The following is a 21,876-nucleotide window of genomic DNA, read 5'->3' on the forward strand; positions in this document are numbered from 1 at the left end:
TTAATATTTTGTTTTGTTTTCTTCTTCATTTTCCTATGCACCTCAGTTATCGTAATCAACAAAGTTATTAGCTTATGGTGAAATACTGTTAGAGCAACTATTAAAAAAATGGAATCTGAGGAGCAAGTAACATCTATATCACCGAAAGATGACTCACTGAATGTGCTATGTGGCATATGCAATGAGTTTTATAAAGCAAGTGATTTAATATATTCAACAAATCATTGCGGTCATGTTTTCCATAAGGACTGTCTGCTGCATTGGCTTAATCAGTCGCTAAGCTGCCCACAATGTCGGGCCAATTGTCATCGTGAACGTGTTCATCGAATTTACTTGAACTTTGCAGAACGAACTGAGGTGGATGACATACAGCCGCAACGGCAACAAATTGACTGGGTGCCGTTGAACCTGGATGAGCCACAAGCACCACTGCCACCACTAGAAAATGCTATACAGTGCGGCACGGATCATGATGGAAATGAAACTTATGTGGCGCGGGTCTATCTACCTCATAATGGTACCGATGATTTGCTACCGGCAAGCTACGTGCCACAGCTGCAGGCTGTCTATGCCGCATGGAACTGCAGATCTCATCGACTAAACAATTCGGTCGAGCTGCTGGTGGTAACTGATTGTGACTACAAGTGGGAGCCCTCGTCGAATGGCAATGTACCACACAATGGCCTAAAATCCGGCTACAGCGAATTAGGTGAAGGTCTCTATACAGCTCGTGCAAAGTACAATGACTTGATGTTGCTCGGCAAAGTCCATCCATCGCATAAACTGATATACATGCCGTATCGCCATCAGGAGGTAAGCTCCTCAACATATGAGGTGTTGGTAATAACGCCCAAAGAGCAAGCTGAGCGCTGATTCATTAATTGTGTGAATATATTATACTAAACTGTAATCTCTATGGGGCACGACCTGTGCTTCAGTCTTTATCTAATTGTAATTGTATCTGTGTAGTTTTATTGTTGTAAAGCTTTATAATTATTTGTACACATACAATCTGTCAAAAACGCTTATATAAATTACATATAATAATAAAACCATTTAGAATTTGTTTTCTTAAGAGTGAACACGATATGAAACAAGCGTCAATGCAGTACAACGCAGATTGATGATTTTTAAAAATTCCCCCAGGAATATGGAGCTTGATAACTTATAAATATGAAACATATATTACATGTAAATATTTGAGTTTATTAAAAATGTTTGCTGTTAGACTATTTTAATATTTTATTTATATTATATTTTAACTATAGTTTAACGCTGTTACACTTAAATTATACAGACTATTCTTAATATGTTTTTGTTTGTGTGTATACTTTGTATTCAACAGTGTTTATTCAAATTTTCTTGCCAAGTCACTTTGTTGTTGCAACAAAATAGGCTTAGAGCTTTTATGTTTTCTATTGTTACTGTTCACTGATGTAAATTTTGCTAAAAAATTACAACGCTTGCAACATGCATGTATAACAGTTAAACAACAGTGTTTTATTCATACATTTATATATAATAAGATATAGAAATAGGATTTAGCTTTTTGTTTCTTGTTGGTTTGTTTTTTTTTCTTTTTTTATATTCATGTTGATGACTTTTGTACTTAGTTGCTAAACAAAAATGTATAAGACATGCAGGTGTTTGTATAAGTGTATATATGTGTAAGTGTATGTATAAATGTATCCGTGTGTATGTGTGTGTGTGTGTGTGACTACAATAAAGATATTTACAATTTTTCTTTAACATTATTTGCATTATTTGTTGCTAAGAGTTTACAATTATTTTTTTTTGCTACTTGAGACAATTTGTTAATGAAATTTGAGGCGGGCACTTGGTATCATAGTTTAACATTTGAGCTCGATTCGTATATATATATATTAGATACAGATTGAAAACAGTCTCTAGCGCACATTGAAATTGGACATTAAGTAACATTACATATACAATTTTGCGATAAGCAGCATTAAAAGAAAAAAAAGGCTGTAGATAATGAGCTTGTACTTATTGTAATCACTACATTTAGATCTGATGATGTTTATAATTATTGTTGATTTGTTTATGGTTGTTGTGTTTGTTACTATTGGTCTAGTTGGTTTTACTCATTTTTTGGCTGACAAATAATTCATGTACTTTGTTGTCTGCTGAGCATTGCGCACCAATTCACTTTCATCCTGGCCAGGCGCATGCCAGTTCTCCCCAGCCTGTGCCGGATGCTGCTGCTGCTGCGACGGCGGCTGCTGCTGCTGTTGCTGCTGCTGCTGCTCCTGTGGTTGATGTATGTTCGGCTGCGAGCGGCGAGTAAAATTACGATGACGTTGTGGCTGATGCTGTTGCGGATGGAGATGCGGATGTTGCTGCTGTAGCTGCGCACGACGATCAAAGGTGCTTGACGCTTCGCTGGCCAGACTGCTCTGGCTGCTGTAACGCGGAAAATTACGCCCAGCACCACGATTGGGACTTTGACTGTAGCGATAGTTCTTTCTCTCGTCCATCTGAGATTTGGGCGGACGAGGCAGGGTACGCGCACGCGAGGAGCTGCGGCTATCCGCCTCATGACCATTCCAATTAGAGGCACAATTCTCATCCGGATAATTGATGGCATTGTTAGACCGACGCCAGGTCTCGCTGTGTATCTTCTGCTGCTGCTGTTGTTGTTGTTGTTGGTGGTGTTGTTGTTGTTGATGATGCTGCTGCTGATACTGCTGCTGCTGTTGCTGCTTCTGGAAACGCGGCGGCTTATCGTAGCTATTGCGATTATTGTAGCGCCCGCCACGCTTGTAATTGTTGCCACGCTCATAGTTGCTTATATAGCTGCGCTCACTGCGATCATCACGCTGATCCCAGTTGGAGTTCACAATGCTATTGTAGTTGCTGTTCACATTGCGCTCGTAGCGCTCCTGCGAATGCTTTCTACGATCGTGTATGCTATACAGTCGCAAATTGCCGCCCTCACTGCGTATGCTTTGCTGATCGTCATCGCAGCTAATGCTATAGCGACGCTGCTGATCCTGACGCGAGCGCCCATTGGACTGTTCGCCTTCCTGCTGACGATTGAAGCGCGTCTTGCGCCAACTGGGCAGCGGCTTCGTCTCATCGCGGTCCTCACTGCGAAAATAATAAATGTGAATGAAGGAATGGCCAAAGATAAAGGAGACTCACTCTGCTTGCTGTGTGTGTGCTTGCTTAAGAGGACGCGGCGCTTGTCTAGGCTGATAGCCACGCCTACCCTGACGCACGGAATGCCCCGACTCCCGACTGTCATAAGAATTGTCTGCCGTCTCTGTATATGATGGCTGTTGCTGCTCCTCTGTTTCGCCAAAACCTATGTCACAGAAGGAATCCTCGCAGACCTGTTCACTCCATTTCTTGGGCGCCTCCTGTGCAGAATTGTTGGCACTGCTGCTGGCATGCTCATCATCACTATAACCGGTGCTCTCATGTGTTTGCGTTTCGCCACCATTGCTGCTGCTGTTGTTGTTGTTATTATTGAGCGCAGCTTCTTGCTCCTGCTCTTCCTCCTCTTCCTCATCCACGGCCAAGTAAGTTGTATACATAGCCTCAAGCTCGTTGCCCACATGCTTAAAATGACTATAGAACAAATCCAGCACCATTAGCAGCATTGCCTTCACTTTCGGCGTTAGCGCCGGTTGCCTTATAAGATGCAGCCTCACATGGAACAGCACCTGATCGATCTCTGCCTTGTGCCGGGTGCGCATAATTTCGCCGTTGAGTGTAATTTGTGACAGCACCAGACGTGCCAGGCGCGTGCTCATTAGAACTGACACATCGTTTATTTCGCGCGTTAAAAGATTGAGCAGCGAATCTCCCAGGATGGTAATGGGTGCATTATCCGCCAGACGCACACGGTGATAATACTCGCCCAGCAGCGTTATGGAGTTATAAAGACGATTCTTATCGTGTTGACGATAGGCATCCGCATTTAGGTAGTTTGTCTCCAGTATTTTGAGCATGGCACTGCGCACTTTCGTCTCCTTCATGGCCAATGCATCAAAGTTGCGCGAGGAGAAGAGCAGCGCAAACTTTAATGCCGTTTCGCCATCAATCAGCGCTTTGTCATTTATATACTCCATGGATTCACTATGGATATAAGTAATTAAAAAATAATAATTTTAACTGTTACTAGGTGTGCATAAGTATTATGGATTTGTTTACATTGGGTGCGGGGTGAAGGGTACTAAAGTGCACGAGCACACGCTTTAGTTTGATAAGCTGTGCATAAGTTTTACAAACAATGTGGTTAAATTAAACAAATAGTATGTGTACAGTAAAGTCTCGCTAAAACATATTTCTGTGTGTTTGCGGCTTCAAGCATTTTAATTAATTTATTTTCTATTCCAACTGGCGGGAAAGTGTTGCGCTCTCCCACCCTCGCTCTCTCTCTCTCACTCAGTTGCACTCTCTTGGCATTTACCTATCAAGTGCTCTTTATTTTTGCATATTCTTTTATATATCAAAATTCTGAGTAAATTGCGACATAATTTACAAATAAAATGTAAACTTTTAATATATCGCATAGCTCTTCTACTCTCTATCTACATACATATAAACATAAGTATTAATCATCAATGGACAACGCTATGCATACACATACAAACATAGGAATATTTAAATACATATATATGTATTGTATATGTATATAAATTTATACGCACCATAGCATTGATTCGTCGCGAACAATGTTGCAGAAATCCGTTTCAATTGCTTTGATTTTGTTATTCAAGACAATGCCGTCGTCCTCCAAGTTGAGATTACGCATCAGCGCTATAATGTGATCATACGCACAGCCACCTGTTGGTATCATATAGCTTGTGCCGCTGCCATTGTTTGTATTCAACATATTACAGACATCGCGCAGCGTTTGCACTTCGCTGCCATTTTTGCCGCCGCCTGCACTGGTGACTCCGACTCCAGCGCTGCTGCCGCTGCTGTGACCACTATCCGCACTCACACTATTATAGTTGTTGTAAGTGTAGGTGGAACTGCTGTTGTTGTTGCTGTTAATCATGTTAGTGTTGGCCATTTCTTACGTTTGCTGGCGCAGTTCTTTTTCTTTTTCTAAGTGTCTGTGAGCGTGTGTGTGTATGTGTGTGTATGAGCTGGTTAATGCTCTTGTTTGCGTTTTCCAATGCGTGCCTCTGCCTCTACCACTCCCTCCTCCAAGCGTACCAGGTTCTGAGTGCTACCCACCAACAACAACAACAATAACTCGAACTTATTTATTTGCGCAAAATACGCTAAAGGTGTCAAAATGCGCATGAAATTTCAATGTTTAATGCACTTCGCGCAGTTACATGGAAATTTTCGAAACCTTTGCGTTACTTGAAGCTTGAAGCGCGTACTTAAATGCACTACTATCCTTAGGTTTGAGCAAATTCTAATTTGCACGTTCTCAGCTTATTTCAGTTGCTATTTTTTCTTGTTTCCCTTGCTTGTTTACGTTTGCCTACCCGCCTACGTTGCTCAACACTGTTCGAGACGATACGGCTTTCGACAAGCTTACCGAAGCCCTGGATATTCAAAGTTGCCACTGAGAACTTGATGGATAAACAGCTGATTTCTGCCAGTCTGGCAAGCAGCGCACAGTGTTTTTGATATCTTACGGGAATTGCAGCAGAATCATTTGCAATTATGCAAAAATATGACAAAATGGAAAAGATAGGTGAAGGCACCTACGGGACTGTCTTCAAGGGACGTAATCGCGACACCATGGAAATAGTGGCATTGAAAAAAGTACGCCTGGACGAAGATGAAGAGGGTGTGCCAAGCTCTGCGCTGCGCGAAATTTGCTTATTAAAGGTGAGTGTACAACAAACAAACATGTGAAGAGTTCAGCTTAAATGGCCTTTGTAAACACAGGAATTAAAACATAAAAACATAGTTCGGTTATCGGATGTTCTGCTGTCAGATAAAAAGTTAACACTGGTGTTTGAGCACTGCGACCAGGATCTGAAAAAGTACTTCGACAGCCTGAATGGAGAAATCGATATGGCAGTATGTCGCAGCTTTATGTTACAACTGTTGCGCGGCCTGGCCTTCTGTCACAGGTTGGTGGTTGGAATCTAAATTGAAACAAACGAAGTATATTTTATTTACGTACATGCATTTATTTCACAGTCACAATGTGCTGCATCGCGATTTGAAGCCACAGAACTTGCTCATCAATAAAAATGGGGAACTAAAGTTAGCTGATTTTGGTCTTGCACGAGCGTTTGGCATACCTGTTAAATGTTATTCCGCTGAGGTGGTGACGCTGTGGTATCGCCCACCTGATGTACTCTTTGGTGCTAAGCTTTATACGACTAGCATTGATATGTGGTCAGCTGGCTGTATATTGGCCGAATTGGCGGATGCTGGACGTCCGTTGTTTCCCGGCTCGGATGTGCTTGACCAACTATTGAAAATTTTCCGTGTGCTTGGCACACCCACAGAAGAAACTTGGCCCGGTGTCTCGCATCTATCCGACTATGTGGCGCTTCCAAGTAAATCATTCTACTTATCACCAATCAGCCAGAATAAGTTAACTAATGCTTTTACATTTCTGCTTTAGCTTTTCCACCAATATCGTCGTGGAGCCAACTTGTACCAAGACTGAATTCCAAGGGCCGTGACTTATTGCAAAAGCTGCTCGTCTGCCGTCCGAATCAGCGCATCACAGCGGAAGCTGCTATGCAGCATCCTTATTTTACAGACAGCTCCTCTTCGGGTCACTAGAGAGTTTAGCACACATAACGACTGTTCAATATTTGATTAGCAATTGTACTTATATACAGAAATACTATATACATACTATTTTAGGCGCGTTTCTTTTAAGTTGTACACATAGTTTTAATACTTAATTCTATTATAGTTTTTACCAAAATTAAAAGTACCATGCCATCAGTTTTCATATTTTTAAATATAGGTAATTTTAAGAACCAAAATTTGCAAGTGTACCTAGTTTAATAAAAACAATTGTACACACAACTACAAACATACATACGTGAAGCTTCGGTATGATTGTGTTTGTGTGTGTATAAACAAATTAATTTTATCAGCATCAAGTGTGTGTTATTCTCCCAGCTTAAGGGTTAATTTCAAATGTTCATGCGCACACGCGACAAATTTATTGTATTTTTTTTAGTTCTGCTTTGGATGTTTGACGAGCCGGTCGCGTACAACATTAGCGCCTAATATTTTATATACAACTGTGCTGTCATATATGTTCATACATATTTATTAATTGCTTTTAGCAACTTTTGATAAAGTCAAAAAGGCAATTTGATTTAAATGCGGGCTTGATAAAAACATTAAATCAGCAAAAAAGTAAAACCCCCAACGGAATACGAATACTCATACGATATTTGCTTAAAGTTCTATCAAAATGACTTGGGGCTTTGTGACGTGTGGTCCAAATGAGGCCTTAGTAGTTTCAGGTAAATTAACATCATATTTGATGTTATTATGCGCGAACTATTAGTACTAAATGTTGTAAATAATAATAATGCGTTTGGTACGCACCCCTTATGACGTCAGCGCGTATCGATTTTTATGTACAAGTGAAACAGAGTCCTAAGCCAGACAACATTCACAAATGAACGGCGTTACGCTTTAAACACACAGACACACACACACACACACACACACACATTCGCATGTTTACATTTTTGTTTTGATTTGAATTTTGTATTAAATATTTTTAATTTTATGCATAGGATGCTGTTACATGAAACCATTGCTGGTTCCTGGTGGACGCGCCTTTGTATGGCCTTCAATACAACGCGTGCAGCGGTAAATTAATTAAATTAAACTTGTTGCTTTTTAAAAAAGTTCCCTAAATAATGATTTTGTTTTTAATAGCATTTCTTTGAACACCATGACACTGCAAGTAGAATCTCCGTGTGTTTACACCAGCCAGGGTGTGCCTATCTCTGTGACTGGCATTGCTCAGGTGAAGGTACAAGGTCAAAACGAGGATATGCTGTTGACTGCTTGTGAACAGTTTCTGGGCAAAACAGAGGCTGAGATTAATCACATTGCCCTGGTAACGCTAGAGGGACATCAGCGCGCCATAATGGGTTCCATGACAGTGGAGGAGATCTACAAGGATCGCAAAAAGTTCAGCAAGCAGGTGTTTGAGGTGGCCTCCAGCGATTTGGCTAATATGGGCATTACCGTCGTCTCTTATACCATCAAAGATTTGCGCGATGAAGAGGTGGGAATAAGCAGCTTACTAACTTTTCTAACACAGAAATTTTATGAACTAGCATGCTAGCATGTTTGCATATAGAGCGAACACATTGTTTATATATTTTTGCATATTTTTGCATGTACATTCACTCATGGTTTAAACAACCAGGGCGACTCCAAGGTGCGTATTGACCTGTGGTCCGTGAATTGGTGACTAGTGCGGATCCTTGTCATGGCGTTTGCTCTGGATAATACTTGATGCTTGCTTTTCCGCCTCTTTCTTCTTTACAGGGCTATTTAAAATCTTTGGGTATGGCGCGTACCGCTGAAGTGAAGCGAGATGCACGCATTGGCGAAGCAGAGGCTCGTGCCGAAGCGCACATCAAGGAGGCCATTGCCGAGGAGCAACGCATGGCAGCACGTTTTCTTAATGACACAGATATAGCCAAGGCACAGCGCGACTTTGAGCTAAAGCGTGCTGCCTACGATTTGGAGGTGCAGACCAAAAAGGCCGAAGCGGACATGGCCTATGAGTTGCAGGCGGCCAAGACCAAGCAACGCATCAAGGAGGAACAGATGCAAGTTAAAGTGATTGAGCGTACACAGGAGATTGCCGTGCAGGAGCAGGAGATAATGCGTCGTGAAAAGGAACTGGATGCCACTGTGCGTTGCCCAGCTGAGGCTGAGAAGTATCGCCTAGAGAAGATTGCTGAGGCAAATAAGCTGCGTGTCGTCATGGAGGCCGAAGCAGAAGCTGAATCGGTGAGTCTTATTAAACTAAGGAATGTCAATTTGTTATCTTCTAACTCTATGACAGATTAAAATTCGTGGTGAAGCTGAGGCGTTTGCCATTGCAGCCAAAGCTAAGGCTGAAGCTGAGCAAATGGCCCAGAAGGCCGAAGCTTGGCGCGAATATCGTGAGGCCGCCATGGTCGAAATGCTTTTGGATACTTTGCCAAAGGTATGTTATTTTATGGCGAGTAAAAACAATTCCAATTATTATTACCCAAACTCTTGTTTAGGTTGCAGCTGAAGTTGCTGCGCCTCTCTCGCAGGCCAGGAAGATAACCATGGTTTCCAGTGGACAAGGCGATATTGGTGCTGCTAAGCTTACCGGAGAAATTTTGCAAATCGTCAACAAAGTGCCGGAGCTGGTGAAGAATATAACTGGCGTGGACATTGCCAGGGTACGTTCCAATTCAGAGTTTATCTAAAGCAGCAATCACTGCAGCAAAACGCAAACTAAAACAAATGGCAATCAAAAGACTTGGTAGACAAAATGTAGCAACTATTTTTTTGTGGAAGTACACAGTCGGCAGTCCTACTTATGTACATACGAATTTTATGAAAATGTTCATTTTGCATTTTTGCGTTTACTGCATTTAATTTTGATTTAATTTATTTTAACTCTTTGTTCTATATTTCAGTCTGTGCATGCTGGCTAAATATCCAAAAAATTAACGAAACAAAACGATCCAAAAACTGCAAAAGTAATCTATTGAAACAAAAAGCGCATTTACACATTTTTTTCTTTCAAACAATTTAATTAACTGGTGTCATTTTGCACAAAACGATTTTTGTGTTCTTTGTAAACATAAGGATTATAAAATATTTATATATGTATTTTTACATGTGTTCACCGAGCACGTGAATTAAATAAATAATTTTTCTGGTAACGAAGTAACTTATTTTTAAATTGGAATTTGTTGGCGTCCAAAGTACTTAGAAATCACTTGTGACGGCATATCAAGAATAACGGCTACAAAATATTTGTAGCGGCTATTAATTTAAACAGCCGTACTCTATCATAGCACTAATATTTTCGTAACGGTCATAGTCACCGTGACAAGAATATATTTACATTAAAAAAATTCACTGAATAATCGATAGATGTCCGATAAGAGCTGCTAACGAAAACAGTCATGCCAACCCGTTTGCACCACGGCTAAATTACTTAGAGTTGGCAGACCGTGGACATTTGCTGAATCATTTGTGATTTTGTACAGAATTTGTGGTTGATTTTCACGGCATATAAAATAATTTAAAAGCGCGAATTTGTATTATTTAAGTTCCAAAGTTTCACCACAAATCATTTGCAATGGCTGATTCCAAGGGGTAAGTGTAGAATTCAAAAAATACGTCGTTTAGTGAAAGCCGACTGACCCTAGCGCTGAGACTGCTTCAATTTCGCGCAGTCATTGGCCCTACCAAGAAAAAACGGTAAAGGCCACATATGAAAATTGTAAATTACAGACGAATGAAAACTGCTTGCATTTTCCTCACGTTTTCTGTTCGAAAATGAATCAAAACTGATCTATTGAAAACAGACATACGTATACGATTTTCCTGTTAATTGCGAAACTGGGGCAAAGCAGAGGAAAAACGCCATTTGTACATTTTTGTTGTAATTGTAATTGCAGCCCTTGCTTGCCTGTTTTCTTTGTTGTCCAAGTACAGAAAGAGAGAGAGAGAGCAAGAAATGCATTAGAGTTGCGTTTTTTGTTGCTGCTTATCATAGTAAGCGTTGAAATTTACCATTTTAATTTTGTTAAAAAGAAAAATAATAAAAATATACGTTGCGAGCTGTTTTCGGAATATTTTTTGTGGTTGTACACGACAGAAAAAAAAGCAAACCTTAGGGACGGAAAAAATAATGTCAAGCCATAATAATAAAAGTGATGTAGACAGCTCGCGGCATTCAACAGACGCCGGTAATAATGATAATATGTACCGTCCAGAAAATTCAATGGATGGACACGATGATATAACTAGCTTTGTGCGAAGTTATCGCAGTGAACAGGACAATAAACTAAAAAAAGATCCGAAGCCACTGGGTACAACTGAAAAGCGGTGCGACTTTGTGGGGCGGGGAAGACTTTGATTACAAGCTTCAACTGTTTGCTAATTATTTGGCTTTTGTTTCAGCAGCGATGACCTGGCAACGGCAATTCTGAAGCGCAAGGATCGTCCCAACCGTCTGATCGTTGAGGAGGCTCAAAACGATGATAACTCTGTTGTGTCGCTTTCGCAGGTGAATCTCATGCCAAAAGGCCACGTCAGCTATGCACGAGCGTTAGAGTCTTATCTGTATTGTTTTCTATCGGTTTAACAGGCGAAAATGGATGAGCTGCAGCTCTTCCGCGGCGACACTGTTATATTGAAGGGCAAGCGTCGCAAGGAAACCGTTTGCATTGTGCTGTCCGACGATACCTGTCCGGATGAAAAAATTCGCATGAATCGTGTGGTGCGCAACAATCTCTGCGTGCATTTATCGGATGTAGTGTCTGTGCAATCCTGTCAGGATGTTAAATATGGCAAGCGTGTGCGCATCTTGCCAATTGATGACACTACTGAGGGTGTCTCGGGCAATCTCTTTGAGATCTATCTGAAGCCCTACTTCCTGGAAGCCTATCGTCCCATTCACATGGGCGACAACTTTATTGTGCGCGCCGCCATGAGGCCCATTGAGTTCAAAGTAGTGCTTACCGATCCCGAGCCGTATTGTATTGTGGCACCCGAGACGGTTATCTTCTGTGATGGCGATCCCATCAAGCGTGAGGTAAGCTACACCATCAATATATACATGCGATTTTTGATTAATGCGCTTATACGCTTTAGGAGGAGGAAGAGTCGCTAAACGCTGTGGGCTATGATGACATCGGTGGCTGTCGCAAGCAGCTCGCTCAGATCAAGGAAATGGTTGAGTTGCCGCTGCGTCATCCATCGCTCTTCAAGGCTATTGGTGTGAAGCCACCGCGTGGCATTCTCATGTACGGCCCTCCCGGCACGGGTAAGACTCTCATTGCTCGCGCTGTGGCAAACGAGACAGGCGCCTTCTTCTTCCTGATCAACGGTCCTGAGATCATGTCTAAGCTGGCCGGTGAATCTGAGTCGAATCTGCGTAAGGCATTCGAGGAGGCTGAAAAGAACTCGCCAGCCATTATTTTCATCGATGAGATTGATGCTATTGCGCCCAAGCGTGACAAGACCCATGGTGAGGTTGAGCGTCGTATTGTATCGCAGCTGCTAACTCTGATGGATGGCATGAAGAAGAGCTCGCATTTGATTGTTATGGCGGCTACCAACCGTCCCAATTCCATTGACCCGGCACTGCGTCGTTTTGGACGTTTCGATCGTGAGATTGACATTGGCATTCCCGATGCCACTGGACGTCTGGAAGTTCTGCGGATACACACGAAGAACATGAAGCTGCATGAGGATGTTGATTTGGAGCAGATTGCGGCTGAGACGCACGGTCATGTGGGTGCTGATTTGGCTTCGCTGTGCTCAGAGGCAGCCCTTCAACAAATCCGTGAGAAGATGGATCTGATCGATCTGGAGGACGACAAAATCGATGCTGAGGTGCTCGCTTCGTTGGCTGTTACCATGGAGAACTTCCGTTATGCCATGACCAAGTCGAGCCCTTCGGCGTTGCGCGAAACTGTTGTGGAGGTGCCCAACACCACCTGGACCGACATTGGTGGTCTTGAGAATGTCAAGAAGGAGCTGCAGGAATTGGTGCAATACCCAGTTGAGCATCCCGACAAGTTCCTCAAGTTTGGCATGCAGCCCAGTCGTGGTGTGCTCTTCTATGGTCCTCCTGGTTGCGGTAAGACGCTGCTGGCCAAGGCCATTGCCAACGAGTGTCAGGCCAACTTCATTTCCGTTAAGGGCCCCGAGCTGCTGACTATGTGGTTCGGTGAGTCCGAGGCCAATGTGCGCGACATCTTCGACAAGGCACGTTCCGCAGCACCTTGTGTGCTCTTCTTCGATGAGTTGGACTCGATTGCAAAGGCTCGTGGCGGCAATGTGGGCGATGCTGGTGGCGCTGCTGACCGCGTTATCAATCAGATTCTTACTGAAATGGACGGCATGGGTGCCAAGAAGAATGTGTTCATTATTGGTGCCACCAATAGGCCCGATATTATTGATCCAGCTATTTTGCGTCCAGGTCGTCTGGATCAGTTGATCTACATCCCATTGCCCGACGATAAGTCGCGTGAGGCTATATTGAAGGCTAACTTGCGCAAGTCGCCACTGGCCAAGGAGGTTGACCTCACCTACATTGCCAAGGTCACGCAGGGCTTCTCGGGCGCTGATTTGACTGAGATCTGCCAGCGTGCCTGTAAGCTGGCCATTCGTCAAGCCATCGAGGCTGAGATACGTCGTGAGAAGGAGCGCGCTGAGAACCAGAACTCCGCCATGGATGTAAGCTTAAGATAAGAAATAATGCTTAGTACATATGTGTTTAACTTTCTTTCTGCCTATTTTGACAGATGGATGAGGAGGATCCAGTGCCGGAGATTACACGCGCTCACTTTGAGGAGGCCATGAAGTTTGCTCGCCGCTCTGTCTCGGACAATGACATTCGGAAATACGAGATGTTTGCTCAGACTTTGCAACAGTCACGTGGTTTCGGACAAAACTTCAGGTAAAACTACTTTACTACTTAGCCAAGCGAAATAGAATTTTTATTCAATATATATATAATTCTTGCAGATTCCCCGGTAACGCCGGCAACACCTCAGGGTCTGGCAGCAATATGCCAGTGAATTCGCCGGGCGACAATGGCGATGATGATCTTTACAGTTAGATTTCTAGTTTTACACAAGACAACCACAATTTTATAACTGAATTTTTCCTCCTAAACAACAACAAAACAAACAAATCCAAACCGAGGGCAAGCAACAAACATTTTAAAAGCAACCAAACAACGCTTTGGAATGCAGGACAACAACATACAATACCAGCATATAGCAAACACGCGATTAAATTTCAATTCCAACTTCATGGAAGGAATGTCTATTTAAAAACAAACACAACAAAAATAAAATAGAAGCATAAATTAGCCTCACTTATCATTCGTAGATCATCGGCATGAGCTATACAGCCGATATCAAGAGTTCTAATATACATTATAATAATAATAATAAAAGGAAACTTTATACACATACACATACATATAATGATAAATACATTACATATATTAAACAGCGTAAAATTATAAGTGTATTTGGAGCTACGTTTTTAAGTGAATAAAAATTATAAAGTCGGACACCTTATCGGATTTCTTTGAAGGAATATTTTTCAATCAATTTATCAAGCTATCGACAGGAAATGACTGCGCTTTGAGTTGAAGAGAATCCAGTACAAAGAAGCGACGCTCTTAAAAGCGAAACTTGAATTCGTACTCTGCGGGGCTCTTGGAAAATGGCAAAATCGTAGTCATAAGAGTAAATGCACAACATGCTGCTTATTGCTGTTCGCCTGGTTTTTTTTAAAGGGCTAAAAATTATTTGTCTTTTGGTTTTTAGTAAGAAATTCACTACACTTAGCTGCCTCAAATAATTTATAAAAAATCCATTTTTTTTTCTTGTTTTAAATGTTTTATTTTATTCATTATCTTTTGTTTTTGTTTACACATACATAATTAAATATGCTTTATGCATAATTACAACACAACAGTTAAAATAGAAATAGATTTAATTGTTATTTTAGCGCGTTTTAATTGAAAAATTTGCATATTTGTTTGCATTTTTCATTTTTTTGTTTGAGCTTTGCTTTTTGTGGGGAGCTGTGTGTATGCGCGTGTGTGTGTGGTTATGTGTATGTGTGTGTGTGTGTGTATGTTAGTATTCGTGTATGTATGTATATGATTTGCTTTATTTGGAAGAAAATGGCCAGCACTTTCAGCTTCTTAAATAATTAGGTTCGCATTTAAATTTCTATTTTAATATATTTATATATATGTATGTATATATCTTTTTTTGATACGCTTCTTTCTTTATTTAGTGGCAAATATGTTTTATTATTATTATTATTATTATTATTATTATTATTATTATGTGTGTGTTTCAAGAATTTGTTGCTTTTAAAGTCTTGAACGTAGACTAGACACCAATTATATAGGATTAAACATATTTCTCTATTATTTTTCGCATTTTTTGTTTTTGTTATGCTTTTGTAACACGTTTTAATTTATGATATATTTGTTTTTTTTATTTATAAATATGTTTATTTTGTTTTGTGAACACCTGTCGACTTGGTTGGTAAGCCAGTTGATTTGTTTATATGCACTTTACATAGCTACATATAATTTGTTATTGATTATCTGTCTAAGATTTGTTTAGTTACGCATTTTACAAACAATAAAGTAACGTTTATAAAGTACTGGAGTTGGGATATACCATAGTTAAGCTCATTTAGTTGTATATTAATATATATATATATATAGATACAGTTATGTATTCCTTTTGCAGAATAGCGTGGGGCAGGGGGTAAAGAGCAACTAAGTAAGTAAACAAATGAAAACTCTACTAAGTACACATCTAGGCCTTTGATATTGCTTCGCATTTTGCACTAACTACAATATAACCAAATACCATATATAAGAACTGAGCAATTATGCTATGTGTACTTCGCTCGCTCTATCTCAATTTCGCTTTCTTTAACTGCTTCTAAGTTGATCCCTTGCAACATATTATATAGATTGATTGTGCCTTTAGCCTTTGCTTTTTGTAGTAGAGCCAATAGATATAATGAACTCAATTACGTTTTTGTATAGTCTGTGTGGTTTAGAATTTAACGTTTGCTTAGAATTGAGATCGATTTTTGGGTACTTTAGTGTGTGTTTTATCTTTAGAAAGTTTTGTGAAAGCCAAAAGCAAGTGTTTGCACTTGCTGAAGAATTGTTTTTTATAAAATTGCCATATTTAAAATAATGTTTGCTTGTTTACATATAGACTAGTACAATGATTGGTTGTTTTTTTACTTTATTTTATAAATAAATTAGTTTTGCCATAACAAATATGTGTATGACATAAATTTACTTTTAAATATGTAAGATACTTTTGAATTTGTTTAAGAGTTTAGTACTTGTGTTTTTTTTTTTTTTTTGCTGATATATACATAAACTCTTTGCTTTGATGTGTGTACGTGTGTGTGTGTTCGTGTTCATTTGCGCTTAGTTATGATATATATATTATATATATATGTATATGCAAGTTAGCTTATATGCTTTGCATTTTTGTTTGCTGTTCTTCTAGCTCAACTTAAACATGTAGTCTGATTTATATAGCAGTCAAATATATACATATACATTATTTATTTGCTGCATAAAATCAATCAATAACAAATTAGTAATACAATTAATAATAATAGCGAAAGTAAGGGAAAAATAATAAACAATACTATAAACTATGAACTATGCACTTAACAATTTGTTTCTCTTTTGTTTCTCTTGAGCTAATGACATCAAAATCTTTAAGTGTTCGCATATGTTTATCGTTTTCAATTAAATACATTAAATTACAATTGCTAATACAATACATACAATATTTTTTTAAATTTTTCTTTTGTTTACTTTTTGTTTGTGTGTGGAAACTAGTAGCATCAACATTTCAACTTTATCATTAACATTATATATGTTTGCATTCATTAATTATAATTTTTGACTCGACTTAAAACATAATTCAATCAATTGTCCATATGTGTGTGTGTGTGTGTGTACGTGTTTGGTATGCGCTTGTGTATTGGTAATTGTTGTTGTTGTGCATTTTATTTGTATTTGCAGTTTTGAGGCAAAGTCAAAACCCATTAGTCTGGTTTGCGGTTGTTGTGATTACTGCTGCTTGTTGCTGTTGCTTGGTTGGTTGGTTGGTTGTTGTTGTTGTTTTCAGACTTTTTATCGTGTATCGGTTATATTATTTTTACTGCCAAATATCTTCATCAGCTGCGACTCGTAATCATCAATGTTGCGCTTCATAATATCCATGCAGGGTCCGAGCAGACGCTCAAATGCCCTCACATCCAGAACTGTGCAGCGTGTGAATATATACAAAATAAAAAACAATTAGTCACCATTATTTTAAAGCCTTTTATATACAAACATTACAAACATGCCCGCATATACATACATATGCTTTCGCTTATCATACAAATGTTAGTAGTACACATTGATGAAAGTAATTAAGTTTGCATGCCCAGAGACCAGAGTTCCAATTCACACAGGCATTAAATATTCATAAACCGTAGCCGAAAGTACAAAAAAAGATGCCAAAATACTCAAACCGCAGGCGCCTCAACTCTTAAATTTTATATACGGACTGCGCTTACCAAAACTCTTCACACTAAACTCTGTATATTTTGATTGTGTTCGACTGGCCAACGCTGCGTATGCTTGTTATATATATATTTATGTGTGCATAAGTGCGTTTGTATGTATACATGTATGAATGTATTTATGTGGGGAGCTTATCGAAATTAAAATGAAAACAAAACAACTCTGCATATAAATTGATATTTTCTCTCTCTCGTTTTTTTTTAATGCGCTTCCAATACAATTAATTTATGACTTGCCCTGCTGCATAGCAATGAAACAAGAACAAATAATGCAAATAATAATAATAATAATAACAATAGCTATTAACTGCGCCTATTCACAATGTCGTAGTGCGACGCGCCATATCCGTGAACATCGCCTCATACATCACAATGTTGCGCTTGAGCACATCGGTAAGGAAGCCCAGAATGCGTTCAAAGGCTTCTGCGTCTAGGACTGGACGGATTTTAAATTAAAACTAAATACTAAACTAAGTCAAGGGGGTGTATAAACAGCTGACATTCAAAATATATAACTACGTATAATATATAAAATTACTTATTTTAGTAAACAAAGCATTCTAAAGTGAAAAGTTTGCGAGTTATGCTTATTGCAACTGTTTTGCTTAGTAAGACAATTTTATTCTTCTGTTTTTTTTTAAGGCTAAAAATGCGTAAATTTAGGCGCAGCTCATCTTACTTGATGCGCTACACATTTAATATATTAATACAAATAATTACAAAGGACAATTTGTCTGAGAGCTCAACCAAAAATTTCGCTTTTTATTTGTTATAAAATTTTTTTATTCCAAATAATTTTGAAACTGTTGGCCTGCTTTCTAAGCTGCTGCTTCTAAAAGAATTGAAAGCAATTTACATTTTAATGTTAGAAAGTTATACAGAATTTACAATTTGCCTGAGTGCTAACTGTGACTGTTTGTTTATGTACAAAATTTTATTTGCTGCTTTTACAAATTATATTAACTAAGTAGTAAATTCCGTTTAACTTTGCTTAATCTCCTAATGCAATTCAAGCGAACTTTTAATGCAAAAAACATTAGTGCTAATGTTAATTTGAAAACGCAGCTATTACTACGAATTGTGCTGCTATCTGCTTTGAGTTTTAATATATATTTTGTTAAAGTTCGAGCTGTGTATACACCACACTTAACACTTAATACAGATTTTAGGCTAATAAGTATGTATGTGTGTGTTTGAACTAACTACATCGCTTGCAGACTTTCAAAGTAGGCGCGTAGATCTAATTCCAAATAGCGATAATCGCGTATGCCGCGCTGCAGCAAACTAGTGCAGCGACCCAGCAGACGCTCAAAGCAAACTACATCCAAAACTACACACACAGACGCACACACACACACACACACAACATAAGACACACACACATGAGTGCAAATGAGTACGCCAGTGATGAGAAGGTTTATAAGTGCATAACAGAATACAAGAAAGAACGGAAAGAAAAAACAAAAACAACAATAAACAATAAGCATTAGCAGCATGGAGTTTTCTATTTTGTAGGCAGAGGGGTAGGGGTAGGCCAGGCCCATAAGCCGTAAGCGTTTATTGAAAGGTTTTGCATGTTTTTCTTTTTTTTTTTTTTTGTGGCCAGTGTGTGACTTACATGCGAGCTTAACGGGACCGCCCGTAGCGTAGACGGAGGCGGCACGTGGCCGATGTGTGACCAGCGCCAGTTCGCCAAAGTATTGGCCCTTGCCCAGTTTGGATATCTCAATTTCACCATCCTCCTGATCCATGCGCACCGATACCATGCCCTCCTCAATGAAGTACATGCCGTCAGCAGCGTCACCTGCAAATGGCCAGGCCAATGGTTAAGCTTGATGGAAGGACACGCTGTGCTGTCTACTTACCCTGCTTGATAATGCGAGTGTCCATGTCATAGCTTTTTGAAACCAAAGCGTCGGCCAGATTCATGCGCTCGTAGTTCTGTCAAGCAAGCAAGCAATCAATCAATCAATCAGCATACCAATCAAACAATCAATCATTGCATGCGGCGCACTTACCTGCAGAGCCTTGAGCATGGGCACACTGTTGAGCAGCTCCTCATACATTTTTCGCTTCTTGAATGCCGACTTGAGCAAAATGCGTCGGAATGTCTGACGATCCATGGCCCAGAGTAAACCGGGAGTTTCCGCTTGCACAGTGGCCGCTCTGCAAGCAAAAAGCAAAGCAAATTAAAACAAGTGCAACCAACTTTTATATACACTTTGACTAGAACATCGCAGCAAACACACGCAGCTTATGTGTATATTAAAAATTAGAATGTGAATAAACGAACTTTATAATTTTCGGCATCGGTCTATACCATAACCAAGCGTTTGTGTGATTTTTTTCAGATTTTTAAATATTTTTTTTATAGCTTAATAACGTTTTTTTCGATGTTCGGGGGTGGGGGTGGTAATAAAAGAAAATAAAATAAAAGCGTTCGGATTTGTATATAGGAGCACCGATATACCAAATTTGGTTGCTCTAGCTCTTGTAGTTACTGAGAAACACGCACTCACACAGACGGACAGACGGAGTATACATTGAGTATATTGGCTATATCGACTCAGTTTGTCTTGCTGATCAAGAATATACATACTTTGTTGTATATTCTGCACAACTTCATAATACCCTTTTCCATTTTTCACAAAAATGTCAAAGTGTATAACAAATAATAGCCAGTAAATTTTCCCTTGCAGACTTAGCACACAAGTGTCAAAATTTAAGTTCACTACAGTTTATTTATATCAAATTATTTAAGTTAATGCCTGACTTACCTGGGCATATTATAAAGCAGCGCTAATTCACCAAATAGTCCAGTATGATTGTAGGTGCTAATATGTTTATCATTAATATACACTTTGTAGATGCCACTGTCATAAAGAAAAAAACATGTTGTTTAATATTTATAACTCAATTAATTGCGTATACGTCATGTGTGTGCACACACACACACGGCGTATGCTTTATATAAAAGTTTGCACTTACGATTCAATAACATAAAAGTTATCACCATCATCGCCCTGGCGTATAATATAATCGCCTGGCTGCACTTTACGCTCGAACATTGCATCCAGCACTTGGTTCATCTGTGTGTGAAATAAAGCGCAAGCATTTAGAGTTTAGTAGCACACACACACACACACACACATGAGTGTAGTGACAGCCACAAGCAACGTGACTTGGTTTTAGTGCCTGTTTGCCTAGATAAGAGCTCAGTGCTCTTGTGTCCGTCTGTCTGTCTGTCTGTTGATTTACCTGTTCCTTTTCCAGCGAACGGAAGAGCAGCACATTCTTAACCGACTCAATGAGACGTGCACGCTGGTCATCTGTCTTAGGGAATATGGCAGTGGCGCCCTCATCATCATCATCTGCCTCAGGATCGTAGGCCTCGGCGAATACTGATTTACGACGTGTGGATAGTACTACAGGTGGTTCGGCTGTTCAAGCAAAAGAGAGCGCAACAAATTGGACCACGAATTAGTTTAATTGCATTAATTAGTTAGCTAAATTAGACTACGAGTAATTATATAAACTTTGCGCACACTGCTGTAGCAAGAAGAATAAATTATCGATATTATTTATTGCTGGGTGGCAACTCTACAACTTCACTTAGCGCAACAGACAAGCGGAGAGCGCAAGTGATACAAGAGTTGCAGGCTTTAGTCTTACCCATTTCAATGTGCTTAGTTATTTAATTGTATTAAAAATATTTTTTATAAACTTGTCTTTTCGCAAGTTTAAATAGCTTTGAACTTTTTTATTTGTAATTGTTTATTTTATATTTTATGGAGCTAATCTTTAGGTCTACGTCTAATCGCAATTTAACAGCTTTAGTTATGGTAAGAACTCTTGACGTATTTTTTTTTATAATTTTATTAACCGCCTATGACATAAATAAACTTCTTCCAAGCATAAAATGTGGCTAAGCTTTAGTCATATTATTGTTATATAATAAAATTATTTAATAGACTTAAGCTATGCTTTTAACTTGTATGAAAAAAAATATTTGTGCTCAAATTTAATATTTCTAGTTTAAAGTTTAATGTCTGAGAATATATTTAAAAAATATTTGTGCTCTAATTTAATATTTCTAGTTTAAAGTTTAATGTCTGAGAATATTTTGCTCAACTTATTGACATTTATTGTCTATGCTTTTTGATTAAATTCTTCATCTTAATCTAAGCATAATATTTTAAATATTTATCTTAAGCATTTAAACAACTTTTTTCACAAATTTTCTTTTGCAGTCGACTGAGTAAATAAATAAATAGTCACATATACAATATTTGAAGCTTGCGCATGAACAAACACAAATATTTAATAGACTTCAATGTGTGTTTTATTTTCAAAATATTATTTCTGTTTGTAGTTTAATGCTGCTCAGTTTATTAGACATTAATTGTCTAAGCATTGCGAGCAAATATTTTACATTCAAGGTTAAATTGCAAAACAAAACGCATGCAAATTTTAAAGCTTTGCTATTGATTGCGCTAGTTTGCAAAGGCAGCAAATCCTGCCTAAGCAATGCGCTTTTAATTGCATGCTGTACAGAATTTGTGC

The 21,876-nt window shown here is 39.1% G+C and overlaps 6 protein-coding genes across 10 annotated transcripts in view; 4 read left to right on the forward strand and 2 right to left on the reverse strand.

Annotated features, from left to right (window-relative positions):
• Positions 1-60: 60 nt before the first annotated feature.
• LOC108595061 lies at positions 61-1,158 on the forward strand. The gene has a single exon (XM_017980206.1). It carries the CDS (start codon positions 109-111, stop codon positions 871-873), a length of 765 nt encoding a protein of 254 aa, XP_017835695.1. The 5' UTR covers positions 61-108; the 3' UTR covers positions 874-1,158.
• Positions 1,159-1,738: 580 nt separating this feature from the next.
• LOC108597682 (putative mediator of RNA polymerase II transcription subunit 26) lies at positions 1,739-5,475 on the reverse strand. The gene is made up of 3 exons (XM_017984356.1): positions 4,680-5,475; positions 3,166-4,104; positions 1,739-3,111 (listed from the first exon to the last, which is right to left on the reverse strand). Exons 1-3 carry the CDS (start codon positions 5,045-5,047, stop codon positions 2,106-2,108), a joined length of 2,313 nt encoding a protein of 770 aa, XP_017839845.1. The 5' UTR covers positions 5,048-5,475; the 3' UTR covers positions 1,739-2,105.
• Positions 5,476-5,583: 108 nt separating this feature from the next.
• Positions 5,584-6,863, forward strand: LOC108597678 (cyclin-dependent kinase 5 homolog). The gene is made up of 4 exons (XM_017984351.1): positions 5,584-5,823; positions 5,884-6,071; positions 6,142-6,506; positions 6,575-6,863. Exons 1-4 carry the CDS (start codon positions 5,656-5,658, stop codon positions 6,736-6,738), a joined length of 885 nt encoding a protein of 294 aa, XP_017839840.1. The 5' UTR covers positions 5,584-5,655; the 3' UTR covers positions 6,739-6,863.
• Positions 6,864-7,162: 299 nt separating this feature from the next.
• Positions 7,163-9,791, forward strand: LOC108597676 (flotillin-1). Of its 2 annotated transcripts, XM_017984349.1 has the most exons (8): positions 7,163-7,439; positions 7,719-7,794; positions 7,864-8,218; positions 8,363-8,374; positions 8,485-8,955; positions 9,011-9,154; positions 9,216-9,380; positions 9,621-9,791. In XM_017984349.1, the coding sequence occupies exons 1-8, from the start codon at positions 7,388-7,390 to the stop codon at positions 9,636-9,638; spliced, it is 1,293 nt and encodes a 430-aa protein (XP_017839838.1). In that variant the 5' UTR covers positions 7,163-7,387; the 3' UTR covers positions 9,639-9,791. The 2 variants fall into 2 exon arrangements, with proteins under 2 accessions (XP_017839838.1, XP_017839839.1); XM_017984350.1 differs by lacking the exon at positions 8,363-8,374 and having other exon boundaries at positions 9,621-9,790.
• Positions 9,792-10,169: 378 nt separating this feature from the next.
• Positions 10,170-14,000, forward strand: LOC108597388 (transitional endoplasmic reticulum ATPase TER94). Of its 3 annotated transcripts, none has more exons than XM_017983923.2 (6): positions 10,170-10,308; positions 11,122-11,224; positions 11,306-11,752; positions 11,812-13,401; positions 13,470-13,624; positions 13,693-14,000. In XM_017983923.2, the coding sequence occupies exons 1-6, from the start codon at positions 10,292-10,294 to the stop codon at positions 13,784-13,786; spliced, it is 2,406 nt and encodes an 801-aa protein (XP_017839412.1). In that variant the 5' UTR covers positions 10,170-10,291; the 3' UTR covers positions 13,787-14,000. The 3 variants fall into 3 exon arrangements, with proteins under 3 accessions (XP_017839412.1, XP_017839411.1, XP_017839410.1); XM_017983922.2 differs by lacking the exon at positions 10,170-10,308 and adding an exon at positions 10,792-11,043 and having other exon boundaries at positions 13,473-13,624; XM_017983921.1 differs by lacking the exon at positions 10,170-10,308 and adding an exon at positions 10,794-11,043.
• A 2,876-nt stretch (positions 14,001-16,876) lies between these two features.
• The window catches only part of LOC108597449 (cAMP-dependent protein kinase type II regulatory subunit), a 33,058-nt gene continuing 28,058 nt past the window's right edge, over positions 16,877-21,876 (reverse strand). Inside the window, exons 4-10 of one of the 2 annotated variants that reach the window (XM_017984014.1) lie at positions 20,572-20,753; positions 20,302-20,402; positions 20,091-20,186; positions 19,332-19,479; positions 19,179-19,254; positions 18,932-19,117; positions 16,877-17,007 (exon numbers count right to left, since the gene is read on the reverse strand). In XM_017984014.1, the coding sequence (XP_017839503.1) occupies positions 16,877-17,007; positions 18,932-19,117; positions 19,179-19,254; positions 19,332-19,479; positions 20,091-20,186; positions 20,302-20,402; positions 20,572-20,753 (920 nt within the window). Of the gene's footprint in view, positions 17,008-17,497; positions 17,750-18,931; positions 19,118-19,178; positions 19,255-19,331; positions 19,480-20,090; positions 20,187-20,301; positions 20,403-20,571; positions 20,754-21,876 lie in introns of those variants that run through there. The other variant, XM_017984015.1, reaches the window with a different exon arrangement.

This window comes from Drosophila busckii, chromosome 2R (assembly GCF_011750605.1).
Source record: "Drosophila busckii strain San Diego stock center, stock number 13000-0081.31 chromosome 2R, ASM1175060v1, whole genome shotgun sequence".
Classification (NCBI taxonomy): domain Eukaryota; kingdom Metazoa; phylum Arthropoda; class Insecta; order Diptera; family Drosophilidae; genus Drosophila; species Drosophila busckii.